The sequence below is a fragment of the Dendrobates tinctorius genome, unplaced genomic scaffold (assembly GCF_039654945.1).
Source record: "Dendrobates tinctorius isolate UK_male_01 unplaced genomic scaffold, ASM3965494v1 ptg000085l, whole genome shotgun sequence".
NCBI classification, from domain to species: domain Eukaryota; kingdom Metazoa; phylum Chordata; class Amphibia; order Anura; family Dendrobatidae; genus Dendrobates; species Dendrobates tinctorius.
Window position 1 is genome coordinate 3,088,350 of NW_027361753.1, and position 19,183 is coordinate 3,107,532.

The following is a 19,183-nucleotide window of genomic DNA, read 5'->3' on the forward strand; positions in this document are numbered from 1 at the left end:
CTGCCTTCGGTATGGCACCAATAATTTATAATATCCGTGTATTCGTACTGAATAACGAATCCAATGCAAGTCAATGGGAAAGCCGAATATTTTTCTGCCATACCCAACAAACAGGTGTGTGGGCCTTAGAAAAAAACTGAAATGGATGGGAAAGTGCTAAAACTAAATGGGAACAGCAAGGAGAAGATGCCTGCATGCCTTTCTGACTCACATATGGCATCTGGTAATAATGTTGTCAGACTATTGCCATGCTTTTATGGATTTTTAAAAATACCTCAGTTTTCTCACGCAGTGTTCACTTGTTCCTGCCCTAGACGTTTAATAGAAAGCAGAAATGTAGACCAACCCACCCACAGGCCCAAATGCTAAACACCCACATAGCTAGATTGGTAGCCCTGGAAATGTTGCCGTCTCGACTTGAGGGAACTGAGTCTTTCTGCAAACCCTTGCCGGTGGCAGCCCCATGTTACTTGATTACCATCCAACACTATTTTTCCCAGTGTGTCATCAACGCGTTACATAAGTTACGTGTTACACAATATCAGCCATGCTCTGGCCAACACAGCCACAGGGAAGGTCTACTTTACCACAGACATGTGGCCAAGTTCTTGTGGACAGGGATGCTATATTTTCCTTATGGCATACTGGCTGAACCTGGTGAGTTTGGGACAGAGTCAGAGGCTGGGACATCACACGTTACCTACACCAAGAATATCAGTCCCAACTTCCATCAGGGTTTCAGTCTCCTCAGTTCCTGTCTCTCCTCCTCACCAAAAGTCGCCTCCCCATCACTCCCCAGCTGGGAGGTCTGCCACACTGCCTTGTTAAAGCGGCAGCATGCTCTGCTAAAGCTCATCTGTTTAGGTGATAAAGCTTACAGCGCAGCCGAGCTGATAAAAGAACAGATCGATCAGTGGCTCTCCCCACTGAACCTCCAACCAGGTCTGGTTGTGTGTGATAATGGGTGTTACTTGGTGGCGACTTTAAAGCTGGGCAAGCTGGTACACGTTCCATTCATGGGCCATGTGCTGAACTTGGTTGTACAGAGTTTTTTAAAAACATACCCTGACTTACTGGACCTACTTGCCAAGGAACGGCGTGTCAGCGCACATTTCCAAAAGTCATCTCAGGCTTTTGGCGGACTACCTTTGCTGCAGCAGCACTTTAATTTGCCTCATCACTGACTGATTTGTGACCTGACCACAAGCTATAATTCGACCTATAATAATAATTTTACTTCTATAGTGCCAACATATTCCACAGCACTTTACATTTTAGAGGGGACTTATAGAGACAAAAAAAGATATTACAGATTAAGAATAATCACATAAGCAACAAATACCAAGAGGAATGAGGGCCCTGCTCACAAGCTTACAATCTATGCGGAAATAGGGTATACACAAAAGGTGGGTGGTAACAATTGCTTTCATTGTTCTGACCAGCCATAATGTAAAATCGGGTGTTCATGTAATGCTGCATGAAAAGTTCACAGACAGGGAAAAAGGACTTAAAAATCCAGTAAAATTTTTTAGCAAAAACACATCATAAAAAGGAGCCTCACCAAACCTTGACCAATGCACTAGCAGTACGCAGCAGGCTCCCACCGATAAAGGCTGGAGCAGCACAGGTGCCCTCCGCTGATGAGAAAAGCCACCCTATCACTAAAATAGTGTTAGCTGCCTAGTGGAAAAACGCACACAGATAGGGCTTGCTTAGGACATAAGTCACACAGGAAAGTGTGATGCAGCAGTTTCTTCGGTAAGAGCTATAGCTTGCCGAATAAGGAGGGAGCCGAAGATATTCGCTCATCTCTAATCACTAATACCTAAATGAAGTAAGAGTAATGTAATGTGGCAATAATATATTTCAGTCGGTAAAACTAACTGCAGATTTTTTTTATTTCAGCCTGGACAACCCATTTTAAGGCTCAAATTTAAACTATGAAATTGTCCTGGTTCTTGAGAAGTTAATGTATTGCATTGCCAAAAGGATGAAATTGAAAAAATCTGGACAGAATGCAATGAATTGCTTTAGCTGGGGAGGTGCTTACTAGAGGGAGGAACTTTTTGGAAGTCAGTGCATTTACCGGAATTTGAGAGAATGTTTAACTAGTATTGTCTTCATCCCTCCCAATATCGTTCTGTGAATCTGGCTGATAAATATATGCTCTGTGCTTTTTGGGACAACACCTAAAGAACATGCCTGACAAAGAGACCTAAGGATTCGGAATCTTGAAAACTCGCGTTGTAACATCACTTGTTCTATCTTTTTTAGTCATTTAAAGGTTATCAACAGGATTATTTTTTGTTTCTTTTTCCAAGAGCAATCAAACTTCTAGAGGTAAGAGACAACTAGAGGACTGCAGAGGACCACAAAGCTCAACATCGTAGGAGGTGAGAAAATGAATCAAAACCATCCAACTGTTGTTATTTTACTTTATGTTGCATTGAAATGGAAACATTTTTTGTTTTTCAGCTACTTTAATATCTACAATGCAACTTATGATCTACACGGTTTTCCTTTTTGCGACTGCAATGTGCAAGAACAACGGGTCTCGCTCCCATCAACCCAAGTCTGAGGTTAGAGAAATATAAGCAATCAGAACTGTATAGCGCATCTGTCCAATGGGCATTGTCTGTATGTTACATGTGTACTGTGCCCTTTATTTGCAGGTCATGATGCTGAGATAGTGTGCCTTCCATCTGTTAACATTTTAGAACATTGGGGCAGATTTACTAATTCTTTCTAATATTGAGACTGCACGGAATGTAGGGTATGTGCTCATGACTTTTTTTTTCAGGAGGGTAGGCTCTGGCTTTGAAAGATGCAAAGCTGTTAAAAGAAATGGCCATGCGAATCTGCAGACAGCTTCATTTTGGAATCAGCTCAATTTTTTCTATATGTACAAGTTTAAAAAAAAAAAAGAGTCAAGAAAAAACCTTAGAAAAACACAGCTGACCTTATCCTGAAGCGTCTTCCTGTTGCTGAAAGACACTGTGCAAATACTCTTAAAATAAACCATATGTATCACAGTGGATCATAAATATGGCCCCATTTTTGGCACATCTTGTACATTGACAATAATTCTTAAAGGGAACTTGTCGATAGGATCAAATCTCCTAAGCCATCTATATGGGCATGTAGATCATAGGAAGCTGAATAACGTGATTCCGTGATCCGATGTCTTATTCCAGAGAAATCCACATTTTTCTTAATAAGTAAATGAGCTGTTAAGATCTATGGGCCGGATAAAGATGTCTCTGAGAATCTGCCTCCAGAGATTATTGCAATTGAAAGGAGAAGTTACCAGTGTGAGACATGTAGATCAGGAGATAAAACTTTCAGTCATTACAAGTCTCACCCTGGTAATGCTCCTTTCATCTATAAAATAATGCTGGGAGCGTCACTCTGTCTGAATCCTTTATAGACTGCGCAAGCGCAGTCTGGCTCCGGACAGAATGACGCATCCAGGGTTTCAGGTAACGGGTATGGCGCCGGACATGGCGGTACGCGTAGACACAGCATACCGTGATCTCCGGCGTCGTACTTACATACTTACCTCAACAGGAGGATCGTTGCCGCGACGCTTCTCTTCTTCCGGAGACCGGGGCAGGAATGCGCGTGAGAATCGCGCATGCGCATAGCGCTATCTGACGCCATTTTACTGAAGATACATATGCAATGTGTCTTCAGCAATATGGCGCCGGACAGCGCGGTATGGGCTTGCGCGTACTCCGGCGCCACACTCCTCCCCTGGCCTCTGACAGAACGGGACAACGCTGGAACACAGGAAAGAAGGGTGAGTATAAATGTTTTTTATTTTTGTATGTGTGCAGTTTAAGGGGTAATGGGGACCATGTTTACCAGGATAGGGGGGTGAGAGGTAGTATGCATACACAGATAGGGGGTGAGGGGACCATGAATACCAGGAAAGGGGGGTGAGGGGACCATGAATACCAGGAAAGGGGGGTGAGGGGACCATGTATACCAGGAAAGGGGTTGAGAGGACCATGCATACCAGGAAAGGGGGGTGAGGGGACCATGTATACCAGGAAAGGGGGGTCAGGGGACCATGTATACCAGGAAAAGGGGGTGAGAGGACCATGCATACCAGGATAGGGGGGTGAGAGGAAGCATGCATACACAGATAGGGGGTGAGGGGACCATGAATACCAGGAAAGGGGGGTGAGGGGACCATGTATACCAGGAAAGGGGTTGAGAGGACCATGCATACCAGGAAAGGGGGGTGAGGGGACCATGTATACCAGGAAAGGGGGTGAGAGGACCATGTATACCAGGATAGGGGGGTGAGAGGAAGCATGCATACACAGATAGGGGGTGAGGGGACCATGAATACCAGGAAAGGGGGGTGAGGGGACCATGTATACCAGGAAAGGGGTTGAGAGGACCATGCATACCAGGAAAGGGGGGTGAGGGGACCATGTATACCAGGAAAGGGGGTGAGAGGACCATGCATACCAGGAAAGGGGTTGAGAGGACCATGCATACCAGGAAAGGGGGGTGAGGGGACCATGTATACCAGGAAAGGGGGTGAGGGGACCATGCATACCAGGAAAGGTGGGTGAGAGGACCATGTATACCAGGAAAGGTGGGTGAGAGGACCATGTATACCAGGAAAGGGGGGGAGAGGGCCATGCTTACCAGGATAGAGGGGTGAGAGGACCATGCATATCAGGACTGGGGGGTGAGAGGACCATGCATACCAGGATAGGGGGTGAGAGGACCATGCATATCAGGACTGGGGGGTGAGAGGACCATGCATACCAGGATAGGGGGGTGAGCGGGACAATGCATACCAGGATAGGGGGGTGAGAGGACCATGCATACTAGGAAAGGGGGTGAGAGGACCATGCATACCAGGAAAGGGGGGGTGAGAGGACCATGCATACCAGGATTGGGGAGTGAGGGGACCATACATACCAGCATAGGGATGAGGGTTACATGCATACCAGGATACGAGGTGGGCAGCACATACCAGGATGGGAGACCATATACCAATAAAAATTCTCGCCACCCGGGCGTAGAACGGGTTCATAGCTAGTTTAATATAAGCTCAGGAGACAGATTCTCAGGCAGTTTGCCTGTTTTTGAATTTTTTTATATGCTCACCATTGTCGGCAGAGATTGGGGTCTTCAGATGTTTTCAGCTGATCCATAAATTGCAACTTTTTTTAAAAAACAAAGTAGCAAAACTTTGGCTCACATATACTTTAGTTCCTCTCATCTCTAACCCCTGAGTGATTTTAAGTAATGTATATCTGAAATTTGGCAAAAAAATAATTTGTGGCTTATGGAATTTTTTTTGCTAAAGTTGCAGAAAAAAAAGGATAAAGATCATAGAATCCTAGAATGTAAGAGTTGGAATAGACCTCCAGGGTTGTCATGTCCAACTCCACTGCTCAATGCAGGATTCACTAAACCATCTCAGACAGATGTCTATCCAGCCTCTGTTTGAAGACTTCCATTGATGGAGAACTCACCACCTCTTGAGGCAGCCTGTTCCACTCATTGATCACCCTCATTGTCAAAAAATTTTCTAATATCTAATCTGACTGTAACGTCTCCCTTTCAGTTTTATTCCATTGTTTCTCGTATTTCCTTGTGCAAATGAGAATAATGATGATCCCTCTACACTGTGACATCCCATCAGATATTTGTAGACAGCTATTAAGTCTCCTCTTAGCCTTTTTTTTGCAAGCTAAACATTCCCAGATCCTTTAATCGTTCCTCGTAGCACATACTTTGCAGTCCGCTCACCATCCTGGTAGCTCTGCTCTGAACTTGTATTTTTCATTTTCATGAACACGTGCCCTTTTGAAAAATTTGCCTAAGAAAAACCCAAAAAACTCCTCATTGAATATCACAAGAAAGAAAAGAAAACTGACTTAAAGATCACCATAATTGATGAATCGGAGCCCATATGATTAAGATATGCTGATAAACAATATAGTGTACAGTATTTCAACATACTATTAATATTTTCTCGCCGAAACAAAACCTTTTTTTGGGCAGATGTGACATGAACTTCTCTGTTTTGCTTATAATTCAGGAATTCATTACTGTTCCGGACGCAAATTCGGTAGAAAAAGGTCTCAATCAAGAGACTCCTCCAGACGTACATAATGTCGGAAACCCGCAGGAATCATCAGAGAGTATAAATAGAGTTCCTATAAGTCAGAAGGATCCGCCAACAGGAACCGAAAGGATAAAAGGAGCAGTAAGTTCTTCAGCTCATTCTCCCGTTAAAGATAGTGAAAAGAATTTGGAAAATAATTTAGAAGCTGATGCTGAAGCAATGAATAGCGTTCCGTCTGAACAGGACCAATCTGCCACCGAAAGTAACCAAACCCAAGATGAGGAAGATATGGAAAAACTTCTGACAACAGTGCAAACATCAACAGCAACTCCAGAGTTTAATTGTTCTTCGATGTGGCCAGAATGTGCAAATCCTCACAATGCCACCGAGGAGGTGTCGAGACAACTGGGCAGATTCACCCTGGATATGTACAAAACGCTGTCACAACGTGACGAAACATCAAATCTCGTGATTGCTCCAATAAGCGTTGCACTGGCGCTGTCACAGCTAATGCTGGGTAAGGAACGCAGAGGTTTCTTATGATTAATGAAAATTATTTTTTTTAAGTAAAATTCCCTTTTTTAATCATGTTTCATTAAAAATGTTGCATCATTTGCCTTCTATAGCCTCTACAGAATGAGTTATCTGGGAATCCGTCAGTGAGCTCATTCTGACAGTCCATTTGGAGAGTTTCTAACGGCTCATTCAAAGTCAGTTTTTCACGTACGAGTGCGATCCATTTTTTTTTTCACAGATAGAACTTGTACATATAGGTGTTGTACAGGGTTGGCAAAGGCCCACCAGTAATATTGATTCTTCAGGCCAACTGTTCTGCTACATGCAAAAATAGGAATCAAAAATAGGAAAAGAAGCTATATGGCAGGAAGTTTCCTTTAAGGCTATGTGCACACGCTGCGGTTTTGGCCGCAGCAGAACTGCAGCAGTTCTGCAGACAATGTATAGCAGCATGTTATCCTATGGGATTTACAATTTGCTGCGGATTTTTAACTGCGGAAAAGCTGTGGTTTTGAATCTGCAGAAAGAAATTACATGTCATTCTTTTCTGCGGATTCTGCTGCGGTTTACCATCTCCTCCATTGTAGAGATGATAGACCGCAGGGAAAACCGCAGACCAATCCGCAGGTAAAACCGCAGGTCATTTTACCTGCGGTTCCGCAGATAAAAAATCCGCAGACCAATCCGCAGCGTGTGCACATAGCATAAAATTACAAGATTTTACTGAAATAATGTTAAAAAAATAACAATAAAAAACATATACAAAATAGGGACAAATGTGCAATAAAAGCCACACAATTAAGGTAAGCAGATCAATCAATATCACAAAAAATAATAGGCTCATTTTAGTCATAAAAAATACCAAATTAAGTCCTAAACGTTAGGAAAAAAAACACCTCCTCATACAGATTTGTATTAATATGGGTCCAAAAATATGATAATAGAGGCAGAATGCAAAAGACGGGGTCAAAATGATGCCCAGATATCGAAAAAGGCTATAGCTTAAAAGAGCAATAATGATCAAATATCAATCCATAAAGCAAACAGCCTAAAGTGCATATAAGGGATGGAGATGACCAAACGGTAAAGAAGTTATGTATGAAAGAGGTGCATTTACCTTGAGTAGTGGCAGTACCCCGATGCGCGTTTCGCGTGCTGCTTTCTCGAGGGGAGTAACATGCAAAAATAACCTGACTCTAGTATACAAATTTACTTTTGTTTTTTATGTAATATTAACTGGGCTAGCTAGTTTAATTTTCTGCAAATTGTCAATCAAGTGTAATGGTACTACAGATTAGTACTCCTTTACAGGAGCGGCCGGCCAGAGGATTCTCCTGTTCTTCTATGGGCCAGTCCGAGCCTGCCTATGATATTCTATGGGACTGTGCATATGTCCAATTTTTTCCTTGCACCGAGCAGTACTCGGAAAATATCAGAGACATGTTAAATTTTTGATCCGAGCATCAGATCAAAATCTGCAGTGCAAGTTTTTCGGACCGTGAAAACCATTGGACCGCACTCAGATGACAAAGGAGAAGGTAGAGAAACATTGCCTTTTTCTACATTTATGAATAGAGATGGGCGGACTCCTGGATGTTTAGTTCTGGCAGGTTTGGCCGAACAGTTACAAAAAGTTCGGGTTCGGGTACCAGAACAGTACCCGGACCCGAAGCCGATCCCGGACCCCATTCACTTGAATTGGGGGCCTGAACATCCAGTGTGTGCCATGCTGTCATGTGCATGATAGCGTGGTAAACACAGCTTCTGATCGGTCGGTGAAATCCTCCCCGCCGGTCAGAGACCCTCGGTTCCCATGCTGTCAGAAGACAGAGTGAGCGCTCAGCTGTGATCAGAGGTATAACATTTACCTCCGGTCACTGGTGTCTGCTGATGGGACTACCGCTCCCATCATCTGACACCTGCAGCCGCTAATAACAGTGAGAGCAGGAGCAGCGGATGGGAGTATTCATAAGCCGTTCCTGCGCTGTACATAAATAATTTAAAGAAAACCCGGTGTGGGTCCCCCTGTATTTTTGATAACCAGCCAGACAAAACTCACAGCTGGGGGCTGTAACCCTCAGCTGTCAGCTTCAACAAGGCTGGTTTTCAAGAATAGAGGGGTGCCCATGCTGTTTTTTTAAATTTTTTAAATAAATAATTAAAAAAAACAAACGGTGTGGGGTCCCCTCCATTTTTGACAAACAGCCTTGCTAAAGCAGACAGCTGGGGCCTGGTTTTCTCAGGCTGGTAAGGGGCCGTGGATATTGCCCCCTGGCCTAAAAATAGCAGCCCGCAGCTGCCCAGAAAAGGCACATCTATTAGATGCGCCAATTCTGGCGCTTTGCCCGGCTCTTCCCACTTGTCCTGTAGCAGTGGCAAGTGAGGTTAATATTTGTGGGGATGATGTCACCTTTGCATTGTCAGGTGACATTATGCCCACTCTGTCTTTTGACAGCGTTGGAACTGCGGGTCTTTGACCGGTGGGGGAGAATTTTCATGCAGATAACAGCGCGACAAACACCCAGTGTTCAGACAGCCAAAACCGAACAGTAACAAGGACTTCCTGGTGAAGTCCATGTTCGGTGTCCATGCCCGAACAGTAGGTGAATGCTGAACTTTCCTGTTCGGGTTTGCCCATCTCTGTTTATGAGTAAAACTAATAACACTCAGACTACAGTCTGATGAGAATAATCTTTCCATCTTTCTTGTACGTGGAAAATATTGACATCTGAATAAGGCCTTACTCTTATCTGTCTTATTTTAGCTCCTCTCATCTGATTTATGACTACAAAACACATCAAAGTTGTATGTGCATGGAAGCAAAGTGTTTACAAAAGACAAAAGATGCAAAATTGTTTAATAAAATTGAATTGTAAAAATTATTTTTTTTTTGTCTCAAATACTTGCATTGAAATAAATAAAAAAATAAATAAATACAAATTGTCCCCAAAGGTGGAAAACCCTTTTAGTTAAAAATGTTTACCCAGTGCAGAAGGGATTTGTGCATTCATTGTTTAAAACTAATGCTGGCATTCGATGAATTGGGGTAGGTGCATTAGGTAGTTGGTTCAGAAATTTCTGCACCATTTCTGTATCTCTTGTCAAAAAAAAAAATTATGAATGTTTTTTGCTGTGCTTTTGGTGTAGATTTTTCCCAACTCATTAGTACGGATGAAATCTGCAGCAAAAACTGAAAGAATTGATAAGCTGGAGATTTAAACCTGCAAAGAAAAAGATAAGCAAATCCGTGCAGGATTCTCATTCGCTTTGCTGGTATCAGGAAATCTGTGACAAAACTGAGCAGGAAAAAAAGGCGACAAAACATAACGTGTGCACATGGCCTTAAGCCTCCTTCACACGTCCTTTTCTTTATGCCCGTATGTGGTCCGTTTTTTTAAGGACCGCAAGTACGGACACACTCTCACCCAATGGTGGTGTAAGATAACAAGCAGGAACGCAGGCTGCAGTGACGGGACGCAGGCAGAGCAAGGGTTAACAGGTTTATTTACAGGGGAATACTCCACGCAGGGCGGTAAAGGGTTAAAGAGCATGAATAGAAAAGAATGTAGGAAGACAAAGGGTTATACAGGGGAGACAAAGCGTACATTAAATCAAAGGATATTCTTAAGGTGAAGAACAACGGTTCAAAATAACGGTGGTCCAATAGCACAGTTGTCAGGAAGTCCTTAAACTGCAGCTCCTGCTGCGAAATCAATGGTGCCGGCAACGGAATATGCGGTGTCCTTATTAATGGGGTCCAGCAAGCAAACAATACCCCGTCTTCTGGTGACAGTGGTCGGTCTCCGGTACCTTCCACTGCCCTTAGTCCAGATACTGTAGCTGCCTACAAGATTACGGGCCACGGTACTATCTAAGCCCGACGTGTCTCCTGCACAACTCTCCTGACAGTCTCGGTCAAACGGGCCCAAAGTGGCTGACGGTAATGTGGGTCACAGTCTTGTATGATCCCAACGTGGCCGCGCAGGTGTTTACTGGCACAGTCAGGATACAAGTGTCTGTCTTGTCCCCAATCACTCTTATGGGGCACGTGTGTTGTACTCACGGACATGGTACATTCTGCATCTTGCTTTCTGGTAGTCACCAGCACACCCTGCACGTTCCTATCACCCTCTGGTCTCCGCTGCTGGTGACGGGGAATGGCGGTCGCTGGCCTGCACAATGCTAGTGCTCCCCGGACAGAACACTTCTCTCTCTGTGGCTGCTGCACGGCAGGCTCTGCTCTGTCCTGTGTGCACAGCTCTGCTCTGTCCTGTGTGCGCAGCTCTGCTCTGTCCTGTGTGCGCAGCTCTTCTCTGTCCTCACCCGGCATCTCTCCTGGCAGCGGTCCCTCTGTGGCCGGTCGGACCCTGCCATAGGCCATAGTGCCTGTACTCGGTGGTGGAAGGGACAGCGGAGCGCTCCGCTCACTGCTCTGCGTGCTGCTCTGCGTTCGCACTAAACTTCAGTCCTTCGTGCGCTTTTCCTTTTTATATCCCGGCTGCTGCTCGCGCTTTCTACGTGTCTCTCCCCGCCTCTCTGGGTCTGCAGGTAGGTTCCTCCCACTCCGGCTTCCCTCAGACTCCAGGGGAAGGTCCGCCTCCTCAAAGCTGTCCCCTGGGAACAGAGGATGCAGCCTTTCTAGTTCCGGACCTGTCATGCAGGTACCCGCGGTCCGGTCAACCTCCTTCCAGTGGTGCGCATGTCAGGTTTTTCACATGGACTGTGTCCTTGTAAAAAACCCGCAGACATGTCAGTTTTTTTTGCGCAGCATGGACAAAATGCGTGTTGCAAATGTTCACACTGATGACATCCGTGTGTCATCAGCGTGACATGTACCGACACCTGGCAAGAAGTGGTATTTTTCTTGCTGTTCCCAGGCGCCGCTGGCTTAAGGCAGCCCTCATCATTGTCTCCTGCTCGCACTGAGATCAGCGTGACCAGGCAACAATGATGTGAGTTATGTTCAGCAGCAGCTGTGTACCTCCTGTGTAAAATAAAGAATTAAATAAAAAATGGCATGGGCTCCTGTGCAATTTTTATAGCCAGCAGAGGGAAAGCCCACAGCTAGAGGCTGATGTTAATGTTAATCTGGGACAAGTGACAATACCTCAAAAGGTCTCCAGGCTATTAATAACAGCTCACAGCTGTTTGCTTCGCCTTTCCTGGTGAATTTACACAGGACCCCAGAAAATAAAGTATGTAGGGTCCCCGTATAAATTCAAACCAGGAAAAGCTAAACAGACAGCTGTGGGTTTATATTAATAAATCACAAAAATGGGTTCCTAAGAACTAGGCAACACTAAAGGATACAAATAAAAAGAATATTTTTATTGAAATTCATTAAAAACAAGTAAAAGAAATGGTACTGAAAATACAATTAATCAGGGACGTAATGCCATGGAGTACCAACAATGCAAAAAAACGCTGTAGAAAACAGTAATTTCACAAGCTGAAAGATGATTAAACCTGCTGCAATAATGGCACAATTCATATATACGGTAATAGTCAAAGGATCATTAAGCCCTACACTATAGATGTGGGGTTATGTAAACATATACCCCTATCCTAGACTAAAGTGCTTAAGTGCTCACCTAAATAGATATAGCTATAACCCTTGTCATGAAACAATGTGCTCGTAGGAAGGGACAAACTAATCCCTATATAAAGTGCATGGCGATATAAACATTCTAAACAATATAAAAAGGCTAAAAAGCCATTACCAGTATAATGCACATGGGAATCCTGGCGTCCCTGCTGTGATTAAAAGGTTTATATTAATAGTCTGGGAAGGGCTAGAGATATTGCCCGCCCCAGGCTACCAACTTCAGCCCTCAGCCACCCAACAAATGGCGCATCCGTAAGATGCTTAGTCTTGCTCTTCCCACTTGCCCTGTGGCGATGACAAGTGGGATAATATTTGTGGGGCTGATGTCACCTATTGTCAGTTGTCATCAAGCCCAGGGGTTAGTAATGGAGAGATGTCTATAAGACGCTCTCATTACTAACTCAATAGTCATAATAGTCATATTGTAAAAAAGACACTGCAAGAATAAAATCCTTTATTTGAAGTAAAACTCAACACCCTATTTTACACATTTATTTCAAAATAAAAAAGTTATACACACCTTATGCCTAGAATCCATTGAAGCCCTTGTCCCTTTAAAAAACAGAAAATAATAAGCAGCAAAAAAAACTAACCTTGTGCCTAATTCATAGATGCCCATGTAACCTGTAACAAAAACAAAATAATAAACAACCAGATCCCTCACCTGCCTAAAGTGTAGATAAGTCATACTGTTCAATGCCGAAACCCATCTCTGCGATATCTGGTTTTCAACATGAACAGTGCCATGATGCGAACGTCCATGCTGAAAACCAAGGGAGAATGTGGTGCTGCAGCTACGGTGATGAGCAGTGAGCAGCCCGATGAACTGCTGTGACCTCAATGAGATTACCGCAAGCACCGTGAGGATTTTGTCACTGTGCTTCCGGTGATCTCATTGAGGTCACCGCAGTTAATCTTCAGCTTCTATGACCGGCGGTGACCTCTATATCATCACCGCTCGCCACTGTAGCTACGCTCACAGCACCTCATTCTCCAATGGTTTTCAGTGTGGACAGTGATAAGAGCTGCTTTCAGCAGCCGACACCTGGGATCAGCGTGAACAGTACTGCTTTTCCCAGGCGCTGGTACGTGATACACGAATGACACAAGGATGTAAAACATGGGCACACAGACACACGGACAGCAAACAGGGATACATGGACGGCACACGGATGTCACATATGTACACGGACATAGACCACGGTTTTCACCAGTACTGATTTTTCCTGTACAGCAATCAGCAGGATGTGTGAAGGAGGCTGTGAGACATGCAGCCACGTGGACACTAACATAATTTTTGAGCACGCTAAAGACACTCGTTTAGCACACGAACATGCGCAGATAACACCTTACCCCAGCACATTCACTCATCACTATTTATGATCAGTAGGGGTCCAAGACTTCAAATCAGAGGCTTGGGGAGAGGAACCAGTCAGAACCAGCACTCTTTTTAACTGGAGGTGCATCCGCAGAAAAATATCCACCATTGTGGAGAAGAGAGCCACTTGCTTCCTGCCTTGCACTTACTCTCCATCCACAAGCTTATCAGAGCTGCAGGCCTCTAACAGACCCCTAAGATCCCCAAAAAGGATTAAAAAGTAATGTATAAAACAAAAAAAGATTACATTTTTAAACAATAAAAAAATCTAAAAATGTCTCCATCCTTCTTCACCATAGAAAAAATGAAAAAAAAAAATAATAATACAATTTTTGTTATCTATGTACATCTAGTATATGGATTTGGTATGACCGCGTGCAGAAAAGTTCGATCTATCAAAATGTGGAACTAATTACCCATAAGATAAATGCTGTAAAGAGGAAAAAAATCAAAATGCCAGAATTGTGTTTTTTTTGTCATCTTGCAACCCCATGCAACTGCCATGCAACGCCTTGTAAAAAAAATAAGCCTTTACTCAGCTCCATCAATAAAATAAAATAAAATGTTGTTACCACCAGTCTGGAAAATGCCAACACAAGATAAAAATTTGTTTTTTTTTACGAAATTCTGATTTTTTTTTCATCGCTTAACCTCTTACCAACATATGACATACTGGTATGTGACAAGTCGATCACCTGACTTACGGTACTGAGCCCACATCTTTGCCAACAGATGATGGTTGTATTTCTCAGCCATCATGTGCCTCTAACAGCCGCTCAAATTGTGAAAATTTGTGGGTTTTTTTTTGCAATTTCTCTGTACTTGTCATTTTTTTCCCCCACTTTCCAGTACATCACATGATAAAATGGATGGCATCATTCAAAACTGCAACTCGTCCAACACAAAAAAAAACTTTCGTAACTCTGTGATGACAAAAAAGTTAAGCAGTTTTGGCTTTTGGAAGAAGGGAAGGAAAAACAAAAAATGGTCTTTAAAGGGTTAAATATAGTGTGATTTCATAGTGTTGTTGCCTCTGCGATAAAGTAAAGCAAAACTGTACTGGTGGTTTAAAAATCACAGTTTTAGGCCAAACTTTTCTTTGAAATCACAGAATGAATTTTTGAAAGGTTTTTAAAGTAATTTTTCATGGATATCATAGAGAGCAAAATACGGTATTTCTGCTTGGCACCATTTGCTACCATGTGAGTTTTGTGCTGCACATTTCTGTCTCTTACACACTCTCCAAAATGTTTCCTAGATGATTCTTTTTATTAAAAAAGTTATAAAACTTAAAATATTAAAATTTTCTTGGGATTTTTTAAAAAAAATAAAATTAATATTGACTTCTTTTGCATCCAGGATCTAGTGGAAAAACAAGGGAATTAATGCTGAAAATATTATATCCCGATATGGAAAACCCGCAGTGCGTACATCATGCTTTGCAGAACTTGACCAATTTTCAATCATTTATTACCGCAAATGAAATTTTCTTCAGTAAAGGTGAGAAATGCATAAGAAACAGTAGGCAAGATTTTTTTTTTCTAAAGAAAATGACTTCATTTATGCATAGAGGCATCCATATAGATGTAAGTATTAATCTACTAGAAAACCTGAACTTTCATCAGTGGGTTATACTGTGCAAATTTGGAAAGTGCCCATTTAAGGAAATCTGAAGGCAGCACAATGTAGGGGATGAGACTCTGATTCCAGTGATGTGTCACTTACTGGGCTGCTTGGTGCAGTTTTAACAAAATCACTGTTTTCTCTGCTGTAGATCTAGCAGAACTCGAATACAGAGCTGTGTACAACCCCGCCCACACTACTGATTGGCAGCTTCCTGTGTGCATTGTCAGCAAGTTACTAGAGTTGAGCGACTTTTGTTTTTTTAGGGTCGCGTTTCGTTTCGTGAAACCCGACTTTTCCAAAAGTCGGGTCGAGCAAGATCGTCCGATTATAGGGAAAAGTCGGGGTCGTCCCGAAACACGAAACCCAATGTAAGTCAATGGGGAATAAAAGTCGGCAGTGAGAGGAGGACAGGAAACACACCTACAGTGCCCATTTGAATGCCAAAAGCATCAATTCTTCTTACTTAAGCTTGTCAACCTTAATTAACTTCATAATACAAGTTACGCACTGAAAAATGGGGGTTATTTGGCTAAAGTTGTGGGGGGGGGGGCTGGCTCCAGGTTTTCATGTGCCCTGGGCGAAAGAGCTCCCCTTTAACACATACCACAACTCATCATGCTCCGATACGGCAGAGAAATAGCGGTATAGTACAATGAAAAATACCTCACTTTTTACATCTCATGACGAGGCCCATCTATTTCTCCATACAGAATCATTGGTCCCATATAATGTTTGAAACAGTATATGATGAGCTCCACATTATGCTACAGTATATGTTGGTCCCCATGGATGAAGCTCCACTGTCTTATGGGCCCAAATAATGCTCCAAACATAATGGGCCCCATTTCTAATGCTCTAGTGTATAATGGGCCCTGTAAATGCTGCTCCAGTGTCTGATGTCCACCTTTGGAATGTTCCAGTGTATGGTGGGCCCCATCTATCATTCTCCAGAGTATAGTGCTCCCCAAAAATTGCTGTCCCAACATTGAAAACAATCAAATAAGTCTCCTCGCTAGGGAATCCCTGTACTAGTCTGGACTCCTCGTCGTCCCCATCTTCCATCTCACTGCACAGTATTTCAACCTTGCAAGTGCTGTGATCCTGAGCAAGCAGGGGGGGCCCACTCGTTGGCGACGGCACTGGCACAGGGCCTCTGATAGTACGGTGGTGTGTCTGATGGCGGGTGGGCCGAACCTGCACTTTCATCTGCAGCTTCCTCTTTGTCACCGTGTAAGATGGAACTGTATATGGGAAGGGTAACCTGAGTTTCATCAGGGTCAGATTCAGGCCGTGTAGCGTGCGAGGGGAATGTAGTGGTCTGGGTCAAGGTACCAGCAGATTCATCGAGCAGTGGCTGGGCATCAGTGCACTTGTGTCGCCCCCAGGAGTACGGTCGCCACAGTGGCATTACCTTCCTCCTAGGGAGTGTGATGTCATGCTTGGGAGCAACGAACGATCTCTCTAGCAGGTTAACTGATTGGGCGGCGTTATTCCCACGAGTCATGACCCTCCAAACAGCGTTCATGAAGGCAAAGTGTTTGTTTTACGTGGGCAGTATGGTTGCAAAGCTGAACCTTAAAGGAATGTCCAGAAGGGCACCACCAGGAGTGGAGCCTACGGTTAAATTCGACTCCACCTGGGAAACCTCAACCATGCCAGCTACAGAACAGATGCACACATTGCAAGCTTAATTCCGTTAACGAACGAGACTCCGTCATGCCCCGCGGTCCGAGTCCGGCTTACTAGAGGGACACGTGAGGCTCTGGAACATGAGATTGGCCAATAACTGGTGTGTCATGCCCTTACATGTCCGTGGCTGCATGTGCGCTACACTGAGAAGGCCAGCGTTTGTCGCTTACAGGTGCAGATAACCCGCTGAACAAGTTTAGTGATGGGGATCACTGATTACAATTATTACCCGCGAACAATGATTTCCCAGTAAGTGCAGGTCAACTGCAGTTCCGGAATTAGGCCTAACCGTCATTCCTGAAAAAATGAAAAACTTACGTGTGCAAACCACAGGTGCTGTAGCTTGCTTAACAGCTCGCCAGCCGTTCTCACGCCCAGTATGGATTACACGTGATTGCACAAAGGTGAGAAAGGGTACCGTATCCCCAGATAACATGTATGGATAGCGTACACATTCAAAATATATGTCTCAGGAGGCAGGCTCAGACGGTGTTAGGCCCAGTATGGATTGCACGTGATTGCACAAAGGTTAGAAAGGGTACCGTTTCCCCGGATAACATGTATGGATAGCGTACACATTCAAAATATATGTCTCAGGAGGCAGGCTCAGACGGTGTTAGGCCCAGTATGGATTGCACGTGATTGCACAAAAGTTAGAAAGGGTACCGTATCCCCGGATAACATGTATGGTTAGCGTACACATTCAAAATATATGTCTCAGGAGGCAGGCTCAGACGGTGTTAGGCCCAGTATGGATTGCACGTGATTGCACAAAGGTTAGAAAGGGTACCTTATCCCCGGATAACATGTATGGATAGTGTACACATTCAAAATATATGTCTCAGGAGGCAGGCTCAGACGGTGTTAGGCCCAGTATGGATTGCACGTGATTGCACAAAGGTTAGAAAGGGTACCGTATCCCCGGATAACATGTATGGATAGCGTACACATTCAAAATATATGTCTCAGGAGGCAGGCTCAGACGGTGTTAGGCCCAGTATGGATTGCACGTGATTGCACAAAGGTTAGAAAGGGTACCGTATCCCCGGATAACATGTATGGATAGCGTACACATTCAAAATATATGTCTCAGGAGGCAGGCTCAGACGGTGTTAGGCCCAGTATGGATTGCACGTGATTGCACAAAGGTTAGAAAGGGTACCGTATCCCCGGATAACATGTATGGATAGCATACACATTCAAAATATATGTCTCAGGAGGCAGGCTCAGACGGTGTTAGGCCCAGTATGGATTGCACGTGATTGCACAAAGGTTAGAAAGGGTACCGTATCCCCGGATAACATGTATGGATAGCGTACACATTCAAAATATGTCTCAGGAGGCAGGCTCAGACGATGCCAGGCACAGTATGGATTTGACGGCCCAGATTACACAGCGGAGGAGCAGGGAGAGGTAAAGATTGCAAATGCTGGGGCCCTGCCCAAGCAAGGGGGGCCCACTCGTGGGCGTCGGTACTGGCACTGGGCCCCTCATAGTACAGCGGTGTGTCTGACGGCGGGTGTGCACCACCACCGTCAGAGACACTTGATTGCACTATGAGGGACCCTGTGCCAGTGCCCGCGCCCAAGAGTCGGCCTACCCACCTGTCCAGGGCAACGGCACTCGCACGGTGTCGTGCGCTAGGTGGTGACCCCGGCCATGGGGGGGAGGCAGCACAGTTAGGGAGTTTTAGAAAGTGGCATATGTTGATGTTGGACATTCAGCTGATGCAAAAGGCGAAATAGGTCAAGTCCCAGGAAGAGGTGGACCAAAGCAAGCCATTTTTCTGTCACCCTATGTGTCATCAGGGGAAGGTGGGACAAAATCCTTGGAAACCCATGCATGGTTCATTTTAATGAAGGTTAGATCATCCACATTTTGGGTTGACAGACGGGTCCTTTTTTCTGTCAGGATTGATCCAGCTGCACTGAAGACTCTTTCCGATAGCACACTTGCAGCTGGGCAAGCGAGCTCCTGTAAGGCATATTGTGCCAATTCAGGCCAGGTGTCCAGTTTAGCGGCCCAATAGTCAAAGGGGAATGACCTGTGTGGGAGAACATCGATATGGGAGGAAAAGTAGTTTGTAACCATGGTTGACAACTGCTGTCTCCTGTCACTTTCCATCGATGCAGTATTACCAGTTGTGTGAGCGGTATTTGAAAAATCAGTCCACAACATTGTCATGAAACCCCTGTCTCCAACGCCACTTCTGCTGTGTGCACCACGAACACCTCTGCCAAGCTGCCCCTGGCCCGTACGGCTCGTGTGAGAA

General features: G+C 44.4%; 1 protein-coding gene across 1 annotated transcript in view; it reads left to right on the forward strand.

Annotated features, from left to right (window-relative positions):
- Window positions 1–2,100: 2,100 nt before the first annotated feature.
- The window catches only part of LOC141097548 (factor XIIa inhibitor-like), a 67,431-nt gene continuing 50,348 nt past the window's right edge, over window positions 2,101–19,183 (forward strand). Inside the window, exons 1-4 of the mRNA XM_073584772.1 lie at window positions 2,101–2,393; window positions 2,476–2,579; window positions 6,071–6,614; window positions 14,956–15,096. Of these exons, the coding sequence (XP_073440873.1) occupies window positions 2,493–2,579; window positions 6,071–6,614; window positions 14,956–15,096 (772 nt within the window). The 5' untranslated portion in view covers window positions 2,101–2,393; window positions 2,476–2,492. The remainder of the gene's footprint in view (window positions 2,394–2,475; window positions 2,580–6,070; window positions 6,615–14,955; window positions 15,097–19,183) is intronic.